At 36.7% G+C, this 26,871-nt stretch overlaps 1 protein-coding gene across 1 annotated transcript in view; it reads right to left on the reverse strand.

The window, feature by feature from the left end:
* Nucleotides 1-21,764: 21,764 nt before the first annotated feature.
* The window catches only part of LOC111058703 (fibrillin-2), a 341,293-nt gene continuing 336,186 nt past the window's right edge, over nucleotides 21,765-26,871 (reverse strand). The window contains 2 exon segments of the mRNA XM_039435620.1: nucleotides 21,765-23,321; nucleotides 25,953-26,216. Of these exon segments, the coding sequence (XP_039291554.1) occupies nucleotides 23,082-23,321; nucleotides 25,953-26,216 (504 nt within the window). The 3' untranslated portion in view covers nucleotides 21,765-23,081.

Below are 26,871 nucleotides of genomic sequence, written 5' to 3' on the forward strand. Positions count from 1 at the left end.
AACGTCATCAATATTTTTGATTCGATTTAGTTATAAATTTATAGGGTTTTCGCTCAACTGGGAGCCCTATCGTTGCATTGAGTGACTGGATGACTGACTTACGTTGACAGTGCTAGAGAAGGAGGGTATACAGTTGAACCTTGATAACTCGGACCTCGTCTATCATCTATAATCCTCTATAATTCGTAGTGGAAGCTCGGTTCCTTGAAAACACCTCTATAATTCGTTGTAAAGCAATGTATTCCGGCCCCCTCGATAATCCGTAGTGAAAAGAAGCGTTGGCTGATCATTGACTTCTATAATCCGTAGTTTTGTATGCGAAAGCACTCTATGATTCGTATTGTCTGGATTTTTCTATACAACATGGAATAATAATTATTACAGTGTACTATGCTGTCGCTAACTAATCCTTCAGACATGAAAACATCAACCGGGAAATACATAGACTGCAGGACGAAATAATTTTCTATTGACAAACTATTCAATACAATTCGATATTGTATGTCAGCGTAGAAAATTAGTTGAGCTTGATCAGTTTGTGTACGTTAGTTACAAACTAGGAGTAGCCTAGTGTTTTGCGCTAGTCTTCCTGAACAGAATACCATTATCGAACAGAAATTTGAAATCGAACGAAAAAATCTGGTGTGTTGCACTCACACAACTTTCCTTGCCGTTATAAAAATTGATCACCTGACGCTAGTGTTCACGCACATCTCAAGTCTACTTATAGACAAAGATCTGAGCCATCTGGTGACAGGACAATAACGCTGGAGACATACGAGGTCTGCTATCTCTTCATAGTGAATCATTTAATAGAATCAACAGTTGCCAACAGTTTGCAATTGGATGATCACATTTTCTCAAATTTCGAGCTTAATTTCAATTTTAGGTGAAAATGTTACTCAACATTAATTGTAGAGATTTTTATGTTCAATCTTCTCCACTCGATTTTTTTTTGAATTGAATTGAATTGAAAATGCCTTTATTCACATAATAAAACAATAAAACCATACACTACAAGAGAATGTATATCAGAAATGTAACACAAGACAAAAGTTTTGACATAACCCGAAAGGTTGTCTGCCAGGAGTCGGTATCATGCTATCATTTCACTTCCATCTACTAAAAATTTCAAAATAATGCAAAAATTTACACACATGCAATTAAATGATTAAACAGAACAAAAATAATCTATCAACCTTTTCAGAAAAATCATAACTTACTATAAACCGAAAAATAAATATAATACTACTTGCTCGACGACTACATATTTCAATAATTGAACTCCCTTATTAACTCATTTCTAATAGAAGCTGCCCTTTCCACATACCGCGCTAGCATACTCCAATCTTTTCCATTTAACCATTCTATCATCTCCGAAAAAAATTATTTCGTCCTGCAGTCTATGTATTTTCCGGTTGATGTTTTCATTTCTGAAGGATTAGTTAGCGACAGCATAGTACACTGTAATAATTATTATTCCATGTTGTATAGAAAAATCCAGACAATACGAATCATAGAGTGCTTTCGCATACAAAACTACGGATTATAGAAGTCAACGATCAGCCAACGCTTCTTTTCACTACGGATTATCGAGGGGGCCGGAATATATTGCTTTACAACGAATTATAGAGGTGTTTTCAAGGAACCGAGCTCCCACTACGAATTATAGAGGATTATAGATGATAGACGAGGTCCGAGTTATCAAGGTTCTACTGTATACCCTCCTTCTCTAGCACTGTCAACGTAAGTCAGTCATCCAGTCACTCAATGCAACGATAGGGCTCCCAGTTGAGCGAAAACCCTATAAATTTATAACTAAATCGAATCAAAAATATTGATGACGTTCTAGAAGCTAAGGTGCCGCTATTCCCTGACTAACAATCTCTCTCTCTCTCACATTATAATAAAATCAATCAATCTCTCTTTCACTCTCTCTCTCTTTCTCTTTCTCTTTCTCTCTTACTAGCTCTTACTCACACTATCTCTTTGTGTCTTTCTCTATCGTCTCTCTCACTCACTCTCTTGGGACCTCTCTTGGAACGGACAGAGTAGCTGAGAACGTGGACAATTCTGGACTTACACCGATTGCGCTCAGCGGTCAAATAGGAGTGATACATGGCTCCTATACACACGTACACTGTTTACGTCGTGATTTAATCAATGCTAAACACATTATTTGTCCCGCTCTCTTTATCTGACAAGGTGATAGCGCTATATATACTTTCCGATAACCATCTGCTTCACAACGACCATTCCTTCCTACGCGGCTCTAGAAGTGCTCCATTGATTTATTTCGACTTGTGATGAATTTTGAAATCATGAATACATGGAATTTCCAGCTCTGACAGTATGATGAATCGGTTAACGACCGGGAATCCCCCGCTTTGTCAAAACTACACAACCCCCATTAACTGTTCGATAATTAGCACATGTTGACTCTTTCAGTCTGTCCATTTCTGACTGTCTGTTTCTAGAATAAGAACAGTGTTTGCTATGCTGAGTGACGGAGGTTCAAAGTTATTAGTGTTTGAAGGATTTAGGTTTTCAAAAAATATATCTATATTCATCACCCAGATTATCTTTGCCGTTGAAACAAATTCAGAAATGATATGTCGAAACATTAGAATGAATAATTGAGACGATGTGTTTGCTAGAACCAATTTGACGGAGATCATTCATTCAAGATGACTGTATCTTAATGAAAGATTGATCTATTATATTAAATCTTTATTGTAGCCTAGTCTTTCAATATAAATTAGAATGGAATTATAGAATAGAAATCTGTATATCATTAACTAGGCTAATATGTTGTCATAATACAGTAGTGTTTTGCTTGAAGCTTCTTTAGAATAATGGAGTGAATTTGAATATCGCTCCTTCAGTCAGGGAACGAAGGAGGAGAGAGCGGAATGACGTCGTTCACTTTGATACGTTCAATATGGGAGTGGCCAAACACATTCCACTTGACCTACCAGATAGAGAGAGAGAGAGAGGTAGAGAGAGATTAGATTAGATTAGGCTTCTTTATTTAAGTATGTTACAATATTCACTGGCTTATACACTAATTTACATTAAATGATGATAATGCTAGTTATTCAACAAATAACACGAAGTCTGAATAACTAATCAATGAGAATAAATATAGAATGCAATTACAATGATATAATAATGTGATGTAATTTCATAAATCGGCGGTGTTTCAACAAATAAATGTCGATTCTCTAAGAAGGATATAAAATATCCTCCCCATTAACACAAGACCGGGTGAGAGAGAAAGAGGGAATGAGAGAGAGAGAGTGAGAGAGAGAGAGAGAGAAAGAGTGAGAGAGAGATGGGTGTAATAATGCCGCGTGCCAATTCATAGTAAGTGTCCAACCGTGTTAAGAATAAGAAGAATAAGGGAGAGAGGATTCAGATTTACAATAGATTGGGATTGTAGAATGAAGAATCGGGGAAGGAAAATGTGAAGAATGACAAGAAAAAGAAGAAGAAGAAGAAGAAGAAAAAGAAGAAGAAGAAGAAGAAGGAGAAGAAGAAGAAGAAGAAGAAGAAGAAGAAGAAGAAGAAGAAAATGGTGGAGTCGAAGACGAAGGAAGATAGGAAAAAACTCACAAGAACTTCATTTTTTCAGTATTTTTGATGTAGAATCAAGATGTAAAATAATGCAGATACAGTTTATCCCATTCAATTGAAATCTATTGAATCAATATTCACAATGCATGTTTATAAATTCTTCTTCTCCTCCTCCTCGTCCTTTTCCTCCCCGTCTAATCCATCTCCTTCTCCTCCACCACCACTCCTCCTCCTCCTGATCCACCTTCTCTTCCACCACCTCCACTACTTCTTCTTGCTTCCCACCGCTTGCCAGCACAAGGGGAATCGCTGTGGTATTTCTGCCGATTACAGAATGGTGGTAGAGTGATTGATCAGGTCGGTGATGGATGGCCAATAATACACGATCAGTCAAAACTGCAACCAAAACTCCCATGACAACAATCCAAACTATTCCATCCACCCTCCCTCAACCATACATCTTCTCCTAGAACTCACCCTCTTCTCACTCAACTACTCACCCCTGCTTCTCAAACAATATCGACTTCAGTTTATTGTTTTCATATTTAGTTTATTACATACTAGTAGTTCTGTAAACAGCAGACCTAACGCAGTATTCTCATCCAAAAGTACCTGATGTCACCTGTTTTAAATGTTAACAAACTCAGTTCACGTTTGAATTCGTATTCCATAATATTAGTCCAGTCAATGTAGTCCAGTCAATAAAAAAGGGGGTGTGCTTGCAATTTATATTGTAGTTCTGATTTTTTAATAAATTATTTGGGTACATAAGAGAAGTCCAGAACCAATTTCTTCATGCAAAATTTCCTTGTGCTAGATACAGGGTGGCCCAAAAACCTTGTATTTCCGGCTCATTTTCCAGTATTCAGCTATTTCTGCCAAATCTCGTAATCGGACAGAAAAATTTGCTCCCGCCTTTTTTCTAGAATATAGAATTCTGAATAAAATGAGATCATTCGGAACTCTCCATCTCCAATGAGTACTATCTGAGTTATGATTTTTTAAAAACGAGTGAAATTTGAAGAGAGAATCAATTTTTGATGAATTTTAGATTTTGATCAACAATATCTTCCGATTGTTACCATTAAGATGTAAAATTCAAAAACCCTCTGGGCGTATTTTTGTGCTCTACAATCTGAGATCAGGTAGAGCGCTCTATCTCATATAGATTTCCAGGTACACCTGACAACAATGCTCCTTGTATTGTGATAAACACCTAATTTTCAGCATCAATCATCATCACCAACTACATAGTCTTTTCACATTGATATTTCGCACAATGACATAAGTTCATAAGATTATGTTCTATGAGAATCACCCGTTAGATGCACTTAATTTCAGTATTTCCTAGTGGAGAGGCGCGCTTAAGGACACCTCAAGGATCAAAATTTCAAACTCGGATTTTCTTTTGTCTGTCTGTATGTAAAGCGATTACGACCAAACGCGTTGATAGAATTCGATTAGACTTCGCAGGAATATTCCTTTTCAACTGCACGTCGATGTATACACAAGGTTTTTTGAAATTTTGCATTATAAGGATAAGGATAATATGAAAAGGAAAGGAATCACTATCTACTCTGATATCACTATTTATATCATCTACTTTGAAGATAGAATCAATCAGACTATAGAATTATTCATAATGGATCAGCTGAAAAGTGGATTATCCATTGTATGTATTACAAAGATGTATGGCCGTGTCTATTTCTATAAGGTAGGGTTTCAATATTTTTTATGATGCATGCCCATCAGTATCAATATTCTCACATTTGCAAAATAAATTTAATAGGTGATTGAAAATAAAAAAAATGATTAAATGAACTACATAATGCTGAAGAAATTATAATATTCTTGATTAAAAATAATTAATTTTAAATAGTTGAGAAATACTTTTATCATATGGAAAGATTATCACGGAACTGTATAAATTGTCATATGGGATAAAAATGTAAACGTGAACTGAGTTTATTAAAGTAAGTGAGGTTTTGATGTTGGAGAAAATGAATAACAGTTCTTAAGAGTAAATTATGATTCAACTGAATCAACTAGAACAGGTGACATCAGATACTTGTGGATGAGAAAACTGCGTGAGGTAAAATGTTCACAGAATTACTAGTTTAAAGATGACATCACAGGGATGTGCTCTCATCCAGCTTCTCTGTGTATTATGAAAATACCAAGAGTTCTAAAAGTTCGAAGATTTTGAAATCAGCTTCTCTGATTGGTTCTCGTGATATTCAATCATGATTATAATTCAACAGGCTTTTGTACAATCGGTCTTTTAGATATTGAAACCTTTGAAAAGAGCCGAGTACATATTGAAACGTGCTGATGTGAGCACTCGTTACCGACACAAATACAAATTAACAATATTCACTCAAAAATAACAGGAAAAATGTTGTGAGAAATAGAGAGAATAAAGTTCGAAAGGGCACTTTGATTTTTTAATTTTCACCAATCAACAAGTTTTATTCGGAGTGATTCATTTCTTTTTGAATTTTATCTGGCTATAAAATCTTATTGCAATAAACTCATATCGATTCCAAAGAGTCTAAATCAACCGGAATGAACAATAATAGAGAGAAGTGTTAAGTTGAATAGAATGTTCCAACTTGATAAAATTATGGGTAAATAATACGTCGTACGTCAAAAATGTCTTCTCCTAACATATCGTATTTTTAAAAAATACCAAATAGTGTAAACACCCATTTTTCAACTTTTCATTCCTATTCAAGTTCTTCATTGAAATGGAAGCTGAAAACATTTATTTGTATTGATGGGAAGTGGAAGTAACCATATTCCATTTATAGAGAACTTATTAATACTTTTTCCTACAGTTACCCGAAAAAGTGCTCATTCCCGTATGCAAAATACCTTATTCCCACACCCAGTGCGGGAATGTAGAATTGAGTGCGACAAAGACTTTGTATCCATAAAGACTGTTCCATGACCCTCCTAACCCTCGGTCCCGGCTGCCTAGAAAGCAGTCGTTAGGTCATGTCAGCGGCCCTGAAATATTGATCAGTTGCAACCTGAAAACTCTGATACCAGACCTGAGCCAGCCAGGTCACTCGATATTGTTTTTATATCACCCTCCTTTCCACCACTAAATTGAATAAAAATTCATAGACTGATCTACTTGACAGTGCTGTCAACTCGACAATGGATGACGACATTCAACTATGAATAACTGTTCTAATTTATGAAGTGATAGGCGCGATAGAAGTGAAAATAGAAAGTGTTCGGACTTGTTTATAAATAAGGTTCAGTCAATAATGAGGTACTGAGTTTATCAGCTGAGAGAGACACTGGCCTTTAGTAACTTTATACTGATAACACTATCAATTTTCTCATCCAGAGCAATCCTTTACGACGCATACCCATGAGAGTAAACACCATAAAGTGCGCCCTTAGAAAGTGATATCCCCTTTTACACAAGGTTCAAGTTGTAGCTTAAGCTTATGGTAGCTTCAACATCAAGCTTGAGGTCTAAAATTGGTGGCCAAACAGAAACAATGCACTCCTTATCTTTGGCGTGGTGGGCTGTGGGCGGGGGAGAGAATCTGTCCCCGGAGACAAAATAGGGTGTTACGCCAAAGAGGCATCATCTCGGAATATTGTCCACCCCCAAAAACAGTCAACCATTTCCAAGATCATACTTACCCTCACAAGAAAAGTAAAACCTACAGGACGTGCTTGGGAAATTAACGAGGTCTGAAAATCATTCCCCCCCACCACGTTTTCAACCATTTCCATCCCTCCTCTCCTTTCATGTCGCTGGAATCTATGATATAATCATTTCTCAAGGCTCAACATATTATACTGTTCATGTACAATGCTTTGCTTCGTAAAGTTACTATTGAAACATCGCGACTTACACTGAAAGCTGAATTATTTTCCAATAGCATAGTTTTTGTATGTTAGGCCAAAAGCATCTGATCAAGAACTTATTCTTTAACATTCATTTTTGAAGCGTAAGACTATTGATAATTTTAGACAATTTATAATTAGACTATATTACTTAAATTTGCAACGGAGAATGCGCACACTATTCCCAATTTCAATTCATCCCTCATTAAAACAAAAAATCTGGTGTGGCACACTCACACAACTTCCCTTGCTCATTGAACTGTAAGCCTCATTCTTTGACGAGAATAATTTAGGGGAATAACATAATGACGATTGGCGGCTACATATTTGAAACTATGGTCAGACTACTGTATATGGGTATATAATATAATATTGTTTTCAGAGTACTTTTTCCTTTGTGTAAATTTTGAAATTCGATGATTTTTTGAAAGTCGTCAAAACAGCTGTTCTACAGATGAAATATCTCGACTATGTTGTGTTCTTTTTATAAACTGCTCTATCCACCTACCTCATGCACGAGAAGGAGTTTACAAAGTCCATTTCTCAAGGATGGGGTGGACCCCATTGGTTTCCCAGGAAAAAGACTCATGTCAGTTGATAGAGCTGATAAATAAGTATAGAGGATATGAATTTGAAATAAATCGGTCAAGTCATTTTTGAGAAAATCGTGAAAAACATGGTTTTTTAGTAACTATCCGCCATTTTTCTCAATAATATTAAGGAGCTCCTGCAATTTTCCCAGAAATGAGACTCATGTCAGTTGATAGGGCTTATAAATAGCTATCCATGGTATAAACTTGAAGAAGATCGTTAGAGCCGTTTTTGAGAAAATCCTGAAAAACATGGTTTTTTAGTAATGATCCGCAATTTTTTGCGCCATCTTGGATTGAATTTTATTGAATCTCTTATTGTCGGATCCTCATGGTATAAGGACCTTAAGTTTAAAATTTCAAGTCAATCGGTTAACTAGAAATGGAGTTATCGTGTTCACAGACATACACACACACAGACCAACACCCAAAAATCATGTTTTTGGACTCAGGGGACCTTGAAACGTATAGAAAACTTGAAATTAGGGTATCTTAATTTTTTGGAAAGCAATACTTTCCTTACCTATGGTATAGTAGGGCAAGGAAAGCAAAAAAGCATTATGATCAGCTTGTAACTGAAGCTGAAAACGTTACAATGGAGATATGATAAAAAATTCATCAAATAAATCTAGAACTAGTTGGAATGTGATTGATCAATTTAGAGGTGAATGTACTGGAAAGAGAATGGAATCTTTAGCACTTGATATTGAGAACATAGACTACTTATAACTAATCTAGAGAAAATTGCAGCTGAATTCAAAAATTCTTTGCGACTCCTGCTCAAAGAATAAATAATAAGAAAATGAAAAAACACAACACTTACCTAATAGTACTCCTGATAGCGTCCCTAGCTTTCATGTTTTGCCATCACTTTATTGTAACACCTACAAATGAAGAGGAAATCCCACGTATAATCAATAGTTTCAGGCCAAAAATAGCACAGGACATGATGACATCCCGTTGAGGGTATTAAAGAGCTGTTGTGAGGAGGTTGTCCAGCCGCTTGTTTGCATTATCAACTCCATGCTCGAATGAGAGGTATTTCCCAACATTTTGAAGATTGCCAAGGTACTTCCACTTTCAAAAAATGGCAGCAAACATTAAATTAATAAGACCGATTTCGTTATTGACAGCTTTTTCAAAGATTTTTGAAACAATAATACTCATTGAATTGGTAACTTACCTCTCTGAACATAATCCAATTTCACCAAACCAGCATGGATTTGTAAAGAATAGGTCAACTAGTACAGCCCTCATCGAGGTTTTTGAATGTATAATAAAAGATATACAAGGTGGCAACTACACTCTGGACCTACTGCTCGACCTCTCTAAACTTTCCAGTGTGTAGATCATGAGTTGCCTTTGGAAAAATTAACTAGGCTTGGTTTAAGAGGAAAAGTGCATGATTCAATATGCTCTTACCTTTCTGATCGGTATCAGTATGTTTCAATTCATGGTAGTGACGGACAATCAGCTTCAAACCTAATCAGAATATCAACAGGGGTACCACAGGGATCTATTCTAGGAACACTTCTCTTTATACTGTAGCCTATATAGATGACATTTGTTCACTTGTTCTTTTATTTTTACTTTGCTTGCCCTATTACCATTGGTAAGGAAAGTATTGCTTTCCAAAAAAATTTAAGGTACCCTAATTTCATGTTTTCTATACGTTTCATTACTTTCCTTGCCCTATTACCATAGGTGAGAAAGTATTGCTTTCCAAAAAAATTTAAGGTACCCTAATTTCATGTTTTCTATACGTTTCAAGGTCCCCTGAGTCCAAAAACATGATTTTTGGGTGTGTATGTGTGTGTGTGTGTGTGTGTGTGTGTGTGTGTGTGTGTGTGTGTGTGTGTGTGTGGTGTGTGTGTGTGTGTGTGTGTGTGTGTGTGTGGTGTGTGGTGTGTGTGTGTGTTGTGTGTGTGTGTGTGTGTGTGTGTGTGTGTGTGTGTGTGTGTGTGTGTGTGTGTGTGTGTGTGTGTGTGTGTGTGTGTGTGTGTGTGTGTGTGTGTGTGTATGTGTGTGTGTGTGTGTGTGTTGTGTGTGTGTGTGGTGTGTGTGTGTGTGTGTGTGTGTGTGGTGTGTGTGTGTGTGTGTGTGTGTGTGTGTGTGGGTGTGTGTGTGTGTGTGTTGTGTGTGGTGTGTGTGGGTGTGTGTGTGTGTGTGTGTGTGTGGTGTGTGTGTGTGTGTGTGTGTGTTGTGTGTGTGTGTGTTGTGGTGTGTGTGTGTGTGTGTGTGTTGTGGTGTGTGTGTGTGTGTGAGGTGTGTGTGTGTGTGTGTGTGTTGTGTGTGTGTGTGTGTGTGTGTGTGGTGTGTGTGTGGTGTGTGTGTGTGTGTGTGTGTGTGTGTGTGTGTGAACACGATAACTCCATTCCTAATTAACCAATTGACTTGAAATTTTAAACTTAAGGTCCTTATACCATGAGGATCCGACAATAAGAAATTCAATGAATTTAAAAAAATCGGTAAGTTATTTTTGAGAAATCGTGAAAAACATGGTTTTTTAGTAATTATCCGCCATTTTTCTCAAGATATTACGGAGCTCCTGCAATTTTCCAAGGAAAAAACTCATGTCATTTGATAGGGCTTATGAATAGCTATCCATGGTTTGAATTTGAAGAAAATCGTTAAAGCCGTTTTCGAGAAAACCGTGAAAAACTGGTTTTTTTGGTCATTCCGCCATTTTTCTCAAGAATATTACGGAGCTCATGGAATTTCCCAGAAATGAGACTCATGTCAGTTGATAGTGCTTATGAATATCTATCCATGGTATGAATTTAAAGAAAATCGTTAGAGCCGTTTTCGAGAAAACGGTGAAAAACATGGTTTTTAGTCATTCTCAAGAATATTACGGAGCTCATGGAATTTCCCAGAAATGAGACTTATGCCAGTTGATAGGGCTTATAAATAGCTATCCATGGTATAAATTTGAAGAAAATCGTTGGAGCCGTTTTCGAGAAAACCGTAAAAAACATGGTTTTTAGTCATTCTCAAGAATATTACGGAGCTCCTGAAATTTTCCCAGAAATGAGACTTATGCCAGTTGATAGGGCTTATAAATAGCTATCCATGGTATAAATTTGAAGAAAATCGTTGGAGCCGTTTTCGAGAAAACCGTAAAAACCATGGTTTTTTAGTAATTATCCGCCATTTTTTCCGCCATCTTGAATTGAATTTTATTGAATTTCTTATTGTCGGGTCCTCATGGTATAGGGACCTTAAGTTTAAAATTTCAAGTCGATCGGTTAATTAGGAATGGAGTTATCGTGTTCACAGACATAACACACACACACCACACACACACACACACACACATACACACACACACAGACCAATACCCAAAAATCATGTTTTTGGACTCAGGGGACCTTGAAACGTATAGAAAACTTGAAATTGGGTACCTTAATTTTTTTTGGAAAGCAATACTTTCCTTATCTATGGTAGTAGGGCAAGGAAAGTAAAAATCTGGTGTGGCGCACTCACACAACTTTCCTTGCCGTTATGAAAAATGGATCACCTGACGCTAGTGTTCCCTCGCATCACAAGTCTACTATTCAAAGATTTGAGCCAGCTGGTGACAGGGCAATAACGCTAGAGACACACATGAGGTCTGCTATCTCTTCATAGTGAATGATTTAATAGAATCAACAGTTGCCAACAATTTGCATTATTGAATAACCACATTTTCTCGAATTTAAAGCTTATTTTCAATTTTAGGTGAAGATGTTACTGAACCTTAATTGTAGAGATTTTCATGCTCAATCTACTCCACTTGAATTTTATTGTTTCAATTGTATCTGAAGCCTGATAATTGGGAATCTATCTGCATTGCTGGTGCGGAGCTCCTGAAATTTTTACAGATATGGGACTTGTGGCAGTTGATAGAGCTTATCGATGACTATATTAGGTATGAATTTGATCAAAATCGTTGTGGAGCCGTTTCCGAGAAAATCACGAAAAACCCTGTTTTTGACAACATTTCGCCATTTTAGCCGCCATCTTGAATTGCATTTGATCGAAATTGTTCGTGTCAGATCCGTATAGTGAAGGACCTTATTTCCAAATTTCAAGTCATTCCGTTAATTGGAGATGAGATATCGTGTACACAGACGCACATACACTCATACACACACACACACACACCACACACACACACACACACACACACACACCCACACACACAACACACACACACACCCACACACTCATACACTCAACACACACACACACACACACCCACACACACACACACACACACAACACACACACCACAACACACACACACACCACACACCACACCACACACACACACACACCCACACCCACACACACAACACACACACACACACACACACCACACAACACACACACACACACACACACACACACACACACCCACACACACACACACACACACACACACCACACCACACACACACACACACACACCACACACACACCACACCACACACACACACACCACACACACACCACACACACACACACACACACACACACACGAAAGTCGTCAAAACAGCTGTTCTACAGATGAAATATCTCGACTATGTTGTGTTCTTTTTATAAACTGCTCTATCCACCTACCTCATGCACGAGAAGGAGTTTACAAAGTCCATTTCTCAAGGATGGGGTGGACCCCATTGGTTTCCCAGGAAAAAGACTCATGTCAGTTGATAGAGCTGATAAATAAGTATAGAGGATATGAATTTGAAATAAATCGGTCAAGTCATTTTTGAGAAAATCGTGAAAAACATGGTTTTTTAGTAACTATCCGCCATTTTTCTCAATAATATTAAGGAGCTCCTGCAATTTTCCCAGAAATGAGACTCATGTCAGTTGATAGGGCTTATAAATAGCTATCCATGGTATAAACTTGAAGAAGATCGTTAGAGCCGTTTTTGAGAAAATCCTGAAAAACATGGTTTTTTAGTAATGATCCGCAATTTTTTGCGCCATCTTGGATTGAATTTTATTGAATCTCTTATTGTCGGATCCTCATGGTATAAGGACCTTAAGTTTAAAATTTCAAGTCAATCGGTTAACTAGAAATGGAGTTATCGTGTTCACAGACATACACACACACAGACCAACACCCAAAAATCATGTTTTTGGACTCAGGGGACCTTGAAACGTATAGAAAACTTGAAATTAGGGTATCTTAATTTTTGGAAAGCAATACTTTCCTTACCTATGGTATAGTAGGGCAAGGAAAGCAAAAAAGCATTATGATCAGCTTGTAACTGAAGCTGAAAACGTTACAATGGAGATATGATAAAAAATTCATCAAATAAATCTAGAACTAGTTGGAATGTGATTGATCAATTTAGAGGTGAATGTACTGGAAAGAGAATGGAATCTTTAGCACTTGATATTGAGAACATAGACTACTTATAACTAATCTAGAGAAAATTGCAGCTGAATTCAAAAATTCTTTGCGACTCCTGCTCAAAGAATAAATAATAAGAAAATGAAAAAACACAACACTTACCTAATAGTACTCCTGATAGCGTCCCTAGCTTTCATGTTTTGCCATCACTTTATTGTAACACCTACAAATGAAGAGGAAATCCCACGTATAATCAATAGTTTCAGGCCAAAAATAGCACAGGACATGATGACATCCCGTTGAGGGTATTAAAGAGCTGTTGTGAGGAGGTTGTCCAGCCGCTTGTTTGCATTATCAACTCCATGCTCGAATGAGAGGTATTTCCCAACATTTTGAAGATTGCCAAGGTACTTCCACTTTCAAAAAATGGCAGCAAACATTAAATTAATAAGACCGATTTCGTTATTGACAGCTTTTTCAAAGATTTTTGAAACAATAATACTCATTGAATTGGTAACTTACCTCTCTGAACATAATCCAATTTCACCAAACCAGCATGGATTTGTAAAGAATAGGTCAACTAGTACAGCCCTCATCGAGGTTTTTGAATGTATAATAAAAGATATACAAGGTGGCAACTACACTCTGGACCTACTGCTCGACCTCTCTAAACTTTCCAGTGTGTAGATCATGAGTTGCCTTTGGAAAAATTAACTAGGCTTGGTTTAAGAGGAAAAGTGCATGATTCAATATGCTCTTACCTTTCTGATCGGTATCAGTATGTTTCAATTCATGGTAGTGACGGACAATCAGCTTCAAACCTAATCAGAATATCAACAGGGGTACCACAGGGATCTATTCTAGGAACACTTCTCTTTATACTGTAGCCTATATAGATGACATTTGTTCACTTGTTCTTTTATTTTACTTTGCTTGCCCTATTACCATTGGTAAGGAAAGTATTGCTTTCCAAAAAAATTTAAGGTACCCTAATTTCATGTTTTCTATACGTTTCATTACTTTCCTTGCCCTATTACCATAGGTGAGAAAGTATTGCTTTCCAAAAAAATTTAAGGTACCCTAATTTCATGTTTTCTATACGTTTCAAGGTCCCCTGAGTCCAAAAACATGATTTTTGGGTGTGTATGTGTGTGTGTGTGTGTGTGTGTGTGTGTGGGTGTGTGTGTGTGTGTGTGTGTGTTGTGTGTGTGTGTGTGTGGTGTGTGTGGTGTGTGTGTGTGTGTGGGTGTGTGTGTGGTGTGTGTGTGTGTGTGTGTGTGTGTGTGTGTGTGTGTGTGTGTGGTGTGTGTGTGTGTGTGTGTGGGTGTGTGTGTGGTGTGTGTGTGTGTGTATGTGTGTGTGTGTGTGTGGTGTGTGTGTGTGTGTGTGTGTGTGTGTGTGTGTGGTGTGTGTGTGTGTGTGTGTTGTGTGTGTGTGTGTGTGGTGTGTGTGTGTGTGGGTGTGTGTGTGTGTGTGTGTGTGTTTGTGTGTGTGTGTGTGTGTGTGTGTGTGTGTGTGTGGTGTGTGTGTGTGTGTGGGTGTGTGTGTGTGTGGTGTGTGTGTGTGGGTGTGTGTGTGTGTGTGTGTGTGTGTGTGTGTGTGGTGTGTGTGTGTGTGTGTGTGTGTGTGGTGTGTGTGTGTGTGGGTGTGCTCTATTAACTGGCATGAGTCTCATCCCTGGGAAACTAACAAGGGGTCCACCCCATCCCTGAGAAATTTACTATGTAACCTCCTTCTCGTGCGTGAGGTAGGTAGGTAGAGCAATTTATTTCACATAAAAACTTGAATGAGATTGAGTGTAACTTGATATGCAATAGAGTCATTCAAGAGTAATAGTACAGGCTCAGCCTAGTTTTTCCTCCAATGTCATAATTATAATTATAGGATGTTTTATAGAATGAATAAATAACAAGTCTACAAGAAATTTAGCAACGGTGCGATGTTGGGAAGAGGATAGAGCTATCTGCTTTGTCTGATGAGATGACAAGGATAGAAAATCAATGTTGATCAGACTATTTTTTTATTGGATAGAGCAAACAACACAATAGTCGGAAAAGAACAAACAGGCTATTGCCCAAAACTTCTTCAATTTCCTAATTTTGTCTCAAATTGTCAAAAAATTAAAATTTTCAACATTATTCCTGGACCGAAAATCAAGTGACGAAGTAGTGTGTGATTTCATAAACTTTGGACAACATAAACATTCTATCAAAAAATTTTAGAGAGAAAAAGTACAGGCTCAGCCTAGTTTTTCCTCCAATGTCATAACTATATTATGCAGGTTATGTCCATTTCAATAACGTGGATCTCATTATTGACCGAGCGAAGTGAGGTCTAAGATTCAAGTCGACGGTTTTGCATTTCTCCCTATGTTTATATTTTTGTTTATATTTATGTTCCGCATTTACAGCGAAACGCAGCAATAGATTTTCATAAAATTTAACAGGTTTGTTCCTTTTTGAATTTCGCGTCGACGTATACATATACGGTTTTTTGAAATTTTGCATTTTAAGGATAATACAAAAGGAAAAGGAGTCTCCTTTGAACGCCAATATTACCGTAAAATTCAGACTATAGAATTTTTCATCATAAATCAGCTGTCAAGTGGATTATAAATTGCATGCAATGACGCATGCGATTCAATATCTCAACGTAACTTATTGAAAACACAGCTGTTGTGTGGACTATTAATTGCATGCAGTGAGGCATGCAATTGATAACTTGAAGTAGCATAGTATTTTCTCCCGACTCTTCTCTGCTTTCAACTCGGTAAGCTTTTGTTGATAGTAGCATAGCTGTTTACTTCAAATTATTAGCATTGTCGATACAACAACCCAAAGAGACATTAGTCTGTTTTATACACCGATATCTCGCCGTCACTACAGGACAGGACAGTATTATTTTAGAGACACTCTGATGGACAGTATTAGAGGAGACTGTGGCTTATAACTGCGCGAGGTCTACTGTTCACAGAGCTACTAGTAGAGTGGATCTCATTATAGACATATTTAAACAAGGGAGAGCGGAGAGAGAAGAGATACAATTCTCAAGAGAATCACTCTAATTGACTGCACATATGGCTACATATAAAGTTAGTATTGTTCAGTAATGAAAATTGTTTCCACCCTCATTGCCAGTTGACCATATATGAATGGCCGGAAATGAATCTATGTGGAAAAGGGGTGAAAACCAAGTGAAAATGTTGAACATATTTCATGGTTTTTTCCAACCCCGGAAATTGAATGTAAGGCGTGTAAATAGGTGGATATGCAGACATCCGCATTCTTAATTACTTCTCCCTCGTTCTCATTCTCCCTCCAACTTGTGTCACACAAAGACTTTTGTGTGGTCAACCCCACCTGTCGTCATAATTTCCGGGTAAAAAGAATTAAAAAAATGTTGACTGTGATTTACACAACATTGGGGTTGATGTGCACTTTTTCGGCTTCACACCTGTGGATGAGAACTGATTCCAATATGCCCAAAATTTAAGCTCTCAGACTAAATTGTTACAATCTTGTTAATGATGATCTCAATATTATATTCACCAAGAAAATTAGAATATTCTTATTGAATGAGCGAAGCGAATTCTATGTTTCAAGTCAATCGGCGTTTGTCTGTTTGTTTGTTTGTTTGTACCACAGTTACAGTCGCAGTTGTGGTCCGATTTGGATGAAATTTGGCATACAAGTACTTTGAAACAAGGCGCAGAAGCTCATATACTCTTGAAAGAAATTTAAATTCATCCCCGTTTCAAGATGGCGGTCCTTTATTCGGAAGTTTTATCCTAAAAATCAACCTAGGTAGATTTCAATAATTTATCGGATCAGGTTTAAATTGGGCTCATTTTTCTCGGCGTTTCAAAGCGGTATTATTTCAGGTATCACATGTTCAAAATTTTATTTTTTTTGGAATTCGAACTTTTTTCAAGTCCCAATATGAGTTTCAGATTTTTTATCACTTCAACCGTGCTTCAGAACTAAAAAGTGTAGAGGACCTTTATTCTTCAGCGCTCCTACGTGGTCTTATTTCATATATCACATGTTCAAAATTTTTAAAAATCTGGAATGGTGCACTCACACAACTTTCCTTGCCGTTATGGAAATTTATCACCTGACGCTAGTGTTCCCGCGCATCTCAAGTCTACTATTCAAAGATCCAAGCCAGCTGGTGACAGGACTATAACGCTGGAGACACGAGGTCTGCCATCTCTTCATAGTGAATGATTTAATAGAATCAACAGTTGCCAACAGTTTGCAATTGAATAATCTTATTTTCTCTTGTTTCGAGCTTATTTTCAATTTCAGGTGAAAATGCTACTGAACATTAATTGTAGAGATTTTTATGCTCAATCTTTTCCACTTGAAATTTTTTGTTTGAATTGTATCTGAAGCCTGATAATTGGGAATCTAAAATCAAACTTTGCATAAATGAGGCGAGATCCTGAAATTTTTACAGATATGAGATTTGTGGCAGTTGATAGAGCTTATCAATGACTTTCCTAGGTATGAATTTGATCAAAATCGTTGCAGCTGTTTTCGAGAAAATCGCGAAAACCCCTGTTTTTGACATTTTCGCCATTTTAGCCGCCATCTTGTATCGCATTTGATCGAAATTGTTCGTGTCGGATCCTTATATTGTACGTTCCAAATTTCAAGTCATTCCGTTAATTGGGAGATGAGATATCGTGTACACAGACGCACATACACTCATACACACACACACACACACATACAGACCAATACCCAAAAAACACTTTTTTGGACTCAGGGGACTTTGAAACGTATAGAAATTTAGAAATTGGGGTACCTTAATTTTTTTCGGGAAGCAATACTTTCCTCACCTATGGTAATAGGGCAAGGAAAGTAAAAAATTAAAATTTGATAATTATTTGTTCCCCAAATTTCAAGTTTCAGTTCAAAAGCGTAAAGAACTTCTATTTCTTAGCGTCCTCCACCGATCCTATTGCATGTATCATCATACTCTACATCCAATTCGTAAGTGTGTGAATAGGCGGGCGTGTGTGAGTAAGGATGTTAGTGAGTGTAGCGAGTTCTACTGTTCTCCGAACTACTAGTAGTTCTGTGAACAGTAGAGCTCACACAGTTTTCTCATCCACAAGTATCTAATCTCACCTGTCCTAGTTGATTCAGTTGAATCACTATACAAAGTTGATTCATAATTCACTCTTAAAAACTGTTATTTGTTTTCTTCAAGATCAAAAACTCACTCATGTTAATAAACTCAGTTCACGTTTACATTTTTATCCCATATGACAATTTATCCAGTTCTGTGATAATCTTTCCATCTGATAAAAATATTTCTCAACTATTTTAGAATTAATTTTTTTCAATCAAGAATATTATAATTTCTCCAGCATTATTTAGTCAATTTAATCATTTTTTATTTTATTTTCAATCACCTATTAAATTTATTTCCCAAATATGAGAGTATTGATACTGATGGACACGCATCATAAAAAATATTGAAACACTACCTTTTAGAAATAGACACGGCCAGACATCTGTGTAATGCATGCAATAAATAATCCACTTGTCAGCTGATTGATTATGAATGATTCTATAGTCTGATTGATCCTATCTTCAAAGTAGATTATATACAGTGATATCAGAGTATGGAGGAATTCCTTTTCTTTTCATATTACTCGTAAAAAGCGAAAATTACAAAAAACCTTGTGTATACATGGACGCGCAGTTAAAAAAGGAATATTCCTGCCAAATCTCATAGAATTCTATCAACGCGTTTGGTCGTAATCGCATTACATACAGACAGACAAAACAAAATCCGAGTTAAAACATAGCTCACTACATTCGGTCAACTAGTAATTTTGAGGTAAGCCACTTTGGTATATTTACTAGTAGTTCTGTGAATAGTAGACCTCGCGCAGTTATAAACCACAGCCTCCTCTTATACTGTCCATGATAGTAAATCATGGCTGTATGTCGTGTCGGCAAGATATCGGTGTGCAAACGATAATGGCTGTTGGGGTTGGTGTATCAGAAATGCTAACATCAAAAGCTAATCTTCTACAAGACATACTGGCAACAGGTCAGCCGGAGTTGAAAGCAGAGAAAGGTCGAGAGACAATACTATGTTATTTTAGTTATTAATTGCATGAAATCAATAGTGCATTTAATAGTGCATAAAAATTGCATGTGATAAGCATGCAATTAATAGTCCACACAACACCTGATTTTTTACCAAGTTACATTGAGATAATCCACTCGACAGCTGATTTATGGAAAATTATTCTATAGTCTGATTTTTACGGTAATATTGGCGTTAGAAGGAGACTCCTTTTCCTTTTGTATTATCCTTAAGATGCAGAATTTCAAAAAACCTTATGTATACGTCAACACGAAATTTAAAAAGGAACATAGGTACCTGTCAAATTTCATGAAAATCAATTGCCGCGTTTCGCCGTAAATGCGGAACATAAATACAAACATAAAGAGAAATGCAAAACCGTCAACTTGAATCCTAGACCTCACTTCGCTCGGTCAATTATATTTCTACACAGCCCACAAACGATTTGACAATGGTGCGGAAACGGAGAATAATAGAGTTATCTGCTTTATCTGATGACAGACATGGATAGCATATTATGTTAGTCAGGTTAGTGGTTTCACTATTGTGAATGCTGAATGCTGACTGAAGAAAATTCCGCTAATAGTCCAGGCAATGAATGCTCAAAAGAGGGTGTAGAAGGAAAAATTTGCAGAAAACAATATATGCATAATATTGAAATAGAATTTTTTAATAGTATTCCACAAAATTTCATCACATCCATGCCGGTTGGGAATGTTGAAAAATATGAAGAAAATTGGATCCGCACCGATCTAAACTCTGTCATGTCTCTTATTAACTGAACTCTGCACCTGGCTTTTCCTATTCATAATTATCATAAGGGATAACCATTGAATTTGAAATACAACTGTTTCAGATAAGAACATGCAGGTTACAGAAATTCCTCAGTTCAACAATATGTATAAGTATACATAAGTTAGATCGATTTTTGGATGTCCTTTTTGCGCTCCTTATAAATTCTATTGGATCAAACATAGCCTGATGAACTCATCGCATGATGTGTATCTGCACACATAATAATTATGTTCACCAAGTTTCGTTCAATCTAGTAGGTATGATTAAGGATTGCAAAAATTCAGACGTCCATGTGTGTGTAACTGGCATAAGAAGTAAATAATATGTCATACATGACATCAAAACCCATTCAATTTTATTGAAATATTATTTTGTGAGTTGGAAATCTAGTCGCGTATTTAATTATTAAATGTAATTGATAAAGCGAGAAGATCTCCAATGTGCAAAAATGAAACGTGTGTTTTATCACGTTTCGTGAAGGTAATATTATGGTTTTTAGCTCCATGCTATACAAACAAGAGTAAGTCGACTTTTGGTCTGTGAATCAAGGCTGCATGTTTTTTTCACATAGATTTTGAATTTTTCTTCCGAGGCCCGTATTCTTTAAACCGTTTGTGAAGTATAGTTTGTTGAGTTAAGTAAGGCATTGCTTACCTGAAGGATTCTGTCTTGAAAATTCAATTATAGGCTGTCACAGTTCGGGCAGTTTAAACCTGCATAATTGTGTTTTCAGGATTTGAATCTTTAGGGAAAGCTGGTGCTTTGATTCAAACAGCTGGCAGAAGTTTTTTATATATTTATTTAAAGCCGAGAGTGGTTTAACCGGACATTTCAAGAGAATCAGGCCAAGGGACAATTTCAAGGTAAAGTTGAGATAATAGTTCATTGTACATTCTTTTTCCAGACCTATAATTTTAAATAATGATTTTTGTTTATTAAAAAAGTGGAACTCCTTCTTCTTCTTCTTCCTTGCCTTTTTTCCCATTATTTGGGGTCGGATCTCCTGGATCTTAGTCGCCAGTGATTGCCATCTTGGGTTTTATTAAAAAAGTGGAACGACCACTTTTTTCTTTTTCCCCCACTATTACAAATATTATAGATTTGGAAGGAAAGACCAAACTACTAAACAATAATATATATTTATTATTTACAATACAATCAATGGTTTAGCCAGACAAATGAGAAATTATAATTATATTAGGCCTATTTAAAATTTATTGAACACATAACATACGGTACGCAGAAAATGTTCATTTGTTAAAAGTTAATAAAAAATATCCATTAAATCTACGTTAAATATTCTTTAACTACCAATCACGTTTTAGTAGAGGATATTATTTTATTACATATCTCTTAAAATTACTGGTATCTGGTATCTAGAGGAGTGAATAAGAGGGAAAGATCAGGAGAGAAACAAACAGAGAGAGAGAGAGAGAGAGAGAGAGAGAGAGAAGAGAGAGAGAGAGAGAGAGAGAGAGGAGAGAGAGAGAGAGAGAGAGAGAGAGAGAGAGAGAGAGAGAGAGAGAGAGAGAGAGAGGGTGAGAGAGAGAGAGAGAGAGTGATCCAGTAATAAGAAATATAAATGCTGGTCCAGACGCTCAAGTTTTTGCTCATGGCTGAAGTTTTGCTCAATAGTCGGAACATGGAAGTCATTGCGTGTGGACGGTAAAATAGATGGGTCGTCAAGCTCAAGTCGTCAAGCTTAAAAACTATTGGCCGGGAATGCCTTCTAGATATGGGGGTACCGTCTGCCTTGCAGACGGAGATCAATGGATATTCAAAGGCTAAGGGAAGAAAACCCCGAAAGAAAATTGACTGCTTCCTTGTAGTTTGGTATTGGCTTATCAAAGGCTAGGGAGGGAAACCCGAAAAAATGACCTGGTCCTCCAGGTTGGGGGTTTGGCGAGGGGCTAATAACCCCTCAACGGAAAAAAATTGTTATTGTGAAGCCTCAAAATGAGCCTCGGACGGACAGGAGTAATGGAAATACAAACAAAAAACGAATGAACGACGCGATTGGAAACCTCCGTGTGCTGGAAGTGGCAAACTGGCGACGGAGGGCACAGGATAGAGACGAATGGAGGCGCTATGTTGAGGAAGCCAAAGTCCACCCAGGACTGTAGAGCCGGATTAAGTAAAGTAAGTAGATTCGGAATCAGCGCTCTCAAATTAATAAAATGCCTTGTGAATACTTGAAGATTACCGTAGTAAGTTTTTTCTCGATTGTATAAAAAGTCATTTAATCATTTTTTTCGTTCTTGATTCTCATAATACTCTCAGAATTTGATGTTGATATTATGATGTACTATCATGATATATTAAGATATACTATATTGTTGATATTAAAAATACTATCTAAAAAATTTCAATCCATTTACAATCACTGTGTCTCAAGATATGGCATGTAAACAAAGCCATTTACCGATCAGCAGTAATATTATCATCTGTCATTATGTTGTTAAATACTTAGAATAACATGATTAGAAGACAAATATAGCATCATCCAGTTGAATCAGCGAAAAAATACGATATAATTATTACTCATCAATCGGATATATGGGATAACTGAGCTTGTGAGCACAAAAATAGGAAAACGGACCGACAAAAGACGGATGCGTGTGGACGCGATTTTACATCCTTCTTTTGCTTGAACCGAACGATCCGTCTTTTGCTTGAGTGGAAGACTGACGGTCAACTTGAGCGTCTGGACCGGCCTTAAGAGAAAAAATGTAGAAATAATCAGGAAAGTGTTTCGCTTTTCCGTTGACTAACCTAACCTAGGATATTTGGCGATTTTATTGCGTAACTATGAGTTTTACATGAAGCACTAGTGGGAACTCGTGGCTTGTGCTGCTGTTGTTGTTGTTGTGATTGAAAGTCATATCTGAATTTCGAGTTTTGGCTCTAATCTCCAAGTGAAACAAGCCGGGAGTCTTGAGTCGTCGGTGGAAGTGCAGACTCCAAATGCCATGCTCATTTTTCATCTCGAACTGATTCTGTTCGTTTCCAGTGCTTATTGTGTACTCAAAGTCATTCTGCGAATAAAAGATAATATAAATCATTAATCATCTACATTCATAAAAAGTGAGCAAACGCTTAAGCCCTGAATGTATTATAATTATTAAAATTTAGTGCCGGTTGCACAACAGCCGGTTAAATTTTAACCGTGATTAATTTCATGAGAACAAATCAGAGAAGCCGTCTTTTCAAAAACGCCTTCTCTTATTGGATCTCGTGAAAATAATCACGAGTAAAATTTAATCGGCTGTTGTACAACCGGGCCTTAGTCTATTAAATCAAAATTAATTTAGTCTAAATAATTAAAAATTTGTCTATTAAATCTATTTATAACTGGGGAAGGACTAACAGGTGAAGCCCAAAACTGTATACACTATAAATACGGTAGTCTAAAAAGTAGGTAATGTTCCATATACTTTTGGATTTAAGTCTAATTTTCAATCCAATCTTTTGAAAACAGAAAAGTTCCTCCATTTACATTTTTTACAAACCAAATTGAATAACAAAATAACACTCACTAATCACTTAAAACTGTGAAATAAATTTGAAAATTTTTATATAGGTACTTTAATTTAGATTAATATACTATGTTTGCTACAATCCTATTATATTAAACTTCCGGTAGTCGCGCTCTACACGAGTAGTACGCCCTACACGGTAGTCACACGAGCAGTCGCGTGTTGTATTTTTTACAACATCCAATTTTTGAAGTGTTATGTACTCTGTTTACTATCGAAACATATCAATAAATTGTTTAATTACTCTTCTTCGATTATTTTACGCCTATGAACATTTGGATGATTACCATTTCATAGCCGAATAAGGTACATCAAGCAAAGCCGTCAATTCTGTATTATTGGTTTGTTTACAGTCCCCGTATACAGTCTTTCGCTATCTTATGCACTGTGGCGACTGAATGGCACCTAAAGACTGAACCATTGCTCGGTTGATACTGCAACTCAGTGGCGTGATGGGGAGGGGAAAGTTTTGGAATGCATAGGTGACTCATTCACTGACACCACCTCATTCAATAGTTTTGTGCAGCAAAAAAAAACTGACACTGTTGTACTTTTTACAACAGCGCGACTGCCGGAAGGTTAAGCGAGCAATTTCTGTATATATTTTTTATTTATGTAGGCTATTTTGGTAGGTATTTATTTATGTTCAACGGATCTCGAAAAGCGCTTTAACGATTTTGATGAAATTTGCAATATAGAAGGTTCTTGATTTAAAATGATATATATTCTTCCTCGGAAAACAGCTGAGACTTTCGTCGTCTGTTGGTAATGGACGATGCGAGTGCGCCTTGCAAAATTTCCTTGTGCTAGATACAGAGTGGCTCAAAAACATAGTATTTTCGGTTCATTTTCCAGTTTTCAGCTATTTATGCCAAATCCAGTAATCTGGCAGAAAAATTTGCTCTCACCTTTTTTTTAGATTATCAAGATTTATTAGATACTTATTGCAACTTTTGAAAACCTTTTTTCCTAGGAAGGATTTTTTCCCACATCTGTCTGCTGCAGTGTGCGTTCGCTTCTAGACGACTTTACCACAGTGATCGGTATGTAACAGTGACCATGAACAGCTAAATATTTTTCTCACAAAATAAATTTGATAGTGGGTATCATTGGGGATCCTATTTGAAATGAAAAATTACTCTTCAAATATTACTGTGTCGCTTCTACATTTTTGACCTTCATATGAATCCAAATTCATTTTTTAAATGAGAAGGTGGTCATGTGATGCATGATTTTGATGAATAGTCCCACGACAAAATAAAATATCGGGGCACCGACCTCCGCTCTGGAGTACAAAAGCATACACAATTTATTACGAAAGAAGAAATTATAATATAATTATTTACAGTTCATACAGAAAGGTGCTATCCAATCACAATGGATTGAGATTAATTCTCAGAGGAATGCAAAAATTTCTCTCTCAAAAGCATATTAAATTTTAATCCTGAATAATTTCACGTGAACCAAATCAGAGAAGACCTTTTCAAAAAGATAGCTTATCTGATTTGTTCTTCTGGAATTGATCAGGATTAAAATTTAACCGGTTTTTGTACAACCGGCACTAAGTACCTGATTGAATGATTACAAAAGTTCAACAGCTGAGTCATAATTTCGTCTCAGTCCCACACACATGCACTTGCTCACTCACTTCCATCATCGACAGACGACAAAAATTCAAGCTGTTTTTCCAAGGACGTATTTATCCTTTTAATGTCCTTCAGCGAGTTATCCCAGGGTTGAGACCTAGTGCAATTGAATTTTCATATCATAAACCTACTTTGTTCCAAATTTCGTGAGAATCGTTAGAGCCGTTTTCGAGATCCGGTCACATACAGATATATATATATAAACATATAGACATCTAAATATATAAACAGAAATTGTTCGTTTAATAGTATAGGATAGGATTATTATCAACCCGCATCATTTTGTTTGCATAAACAGATTATTATCACAGTGTATAAATCAAAATTCGGGAAAAACCAGTTTTGGGCTGTGCCTGTTAGTCCTTCCCCAATCATTTTAAAGAATTGAGTTCTGTTTATTAATAAATAAATAACGAGCGAAGCTCGGTGCCCCGATATTATATTTAATATGAGTTTGTTAATAATATTATTTGAATTGAATCACCTTAACAGCTGGCTGCAATTTGATGATACGCAACCTGTGCTTGGTTTGGGCCAGACTGATTGTGAGCACGCGATGCGGGGATGTTGAGTGGGAGGGGGGAAATTCACCGTGATGATGTCTACGATGTCTGTTTACCCCTCCTTCTCCTCCTCCTTCACCACCATTCCTCCTCTCTTTACGCATCTTTTTCATCCACTTTTCCCAATTCGGTGGTAGAAGAGAGTTGGTTGAATTGACGGCCATTCGACGGTGTCTGCCGTTTACCTAAAATAGCCGAAAATAAATAAGTACATCAGATTGATGATATACATCAAATACTCAGATTGATTTAGAATACTTGTCTTTTACAGCTTTGTATTTAGCATCTATGTTTCAACATTAATTAGTTGCTTTGCTACAGTGAAAAGTGAGGTGATTCACTTTGAAAAATAGATTTAACTTTGTGTTTTGAAAGAGCAATTTGAAATAGTGCAGCGTTGCTCTCTGTAAATATCCAGCCAATCCATTATTATTTATTTCCGAATAAAAAAATTAGTATTTTCATCCTCTCTGCATATTTTAAATCACATTTCAATCGAATAGAATGGTTGAAGTTGAATTTGAGACAAAAAAGTTTGAAGAGAATAGAATTCCCTACAGTTCTAGTCTATAGTGAGGTCCAAGATAGGCCCGCCACAAAGTAGACCCACGCTAATCCACGAAAAGCAACCCACGTCGTGGGATGTTTTTTAAACCATTGCTAGGCTTCTCCAGACATCTGTGTAATGATAATAATTCATATATGCAATGAACAATCCACTTGTCAGCTGATTGATTATGAATAATTCTATAGCAATGGTTAACAAAACATCCCACGGCGTGGGTAGCTTTTCGTGGATTAGCGTGGGTATACTTTGCGGCGGGCCTTATTATGGCAGTG

This window comes from Nilaparvata lugens, chromosome 9, assembly GCF_014356525.2.
Source record: "Nilaparvata lugens isolate BPH chromosome 9, ASM1435652v1, whole genome shotgun sequence".
Classification (NCBI taxonomy): domain Eukaryota; kingdom Metazoa; phylum Arthropoda; class Insecta; order Hemiptera; family Delphacidae; genus Nilaparvata; species Nilaparvata lugens.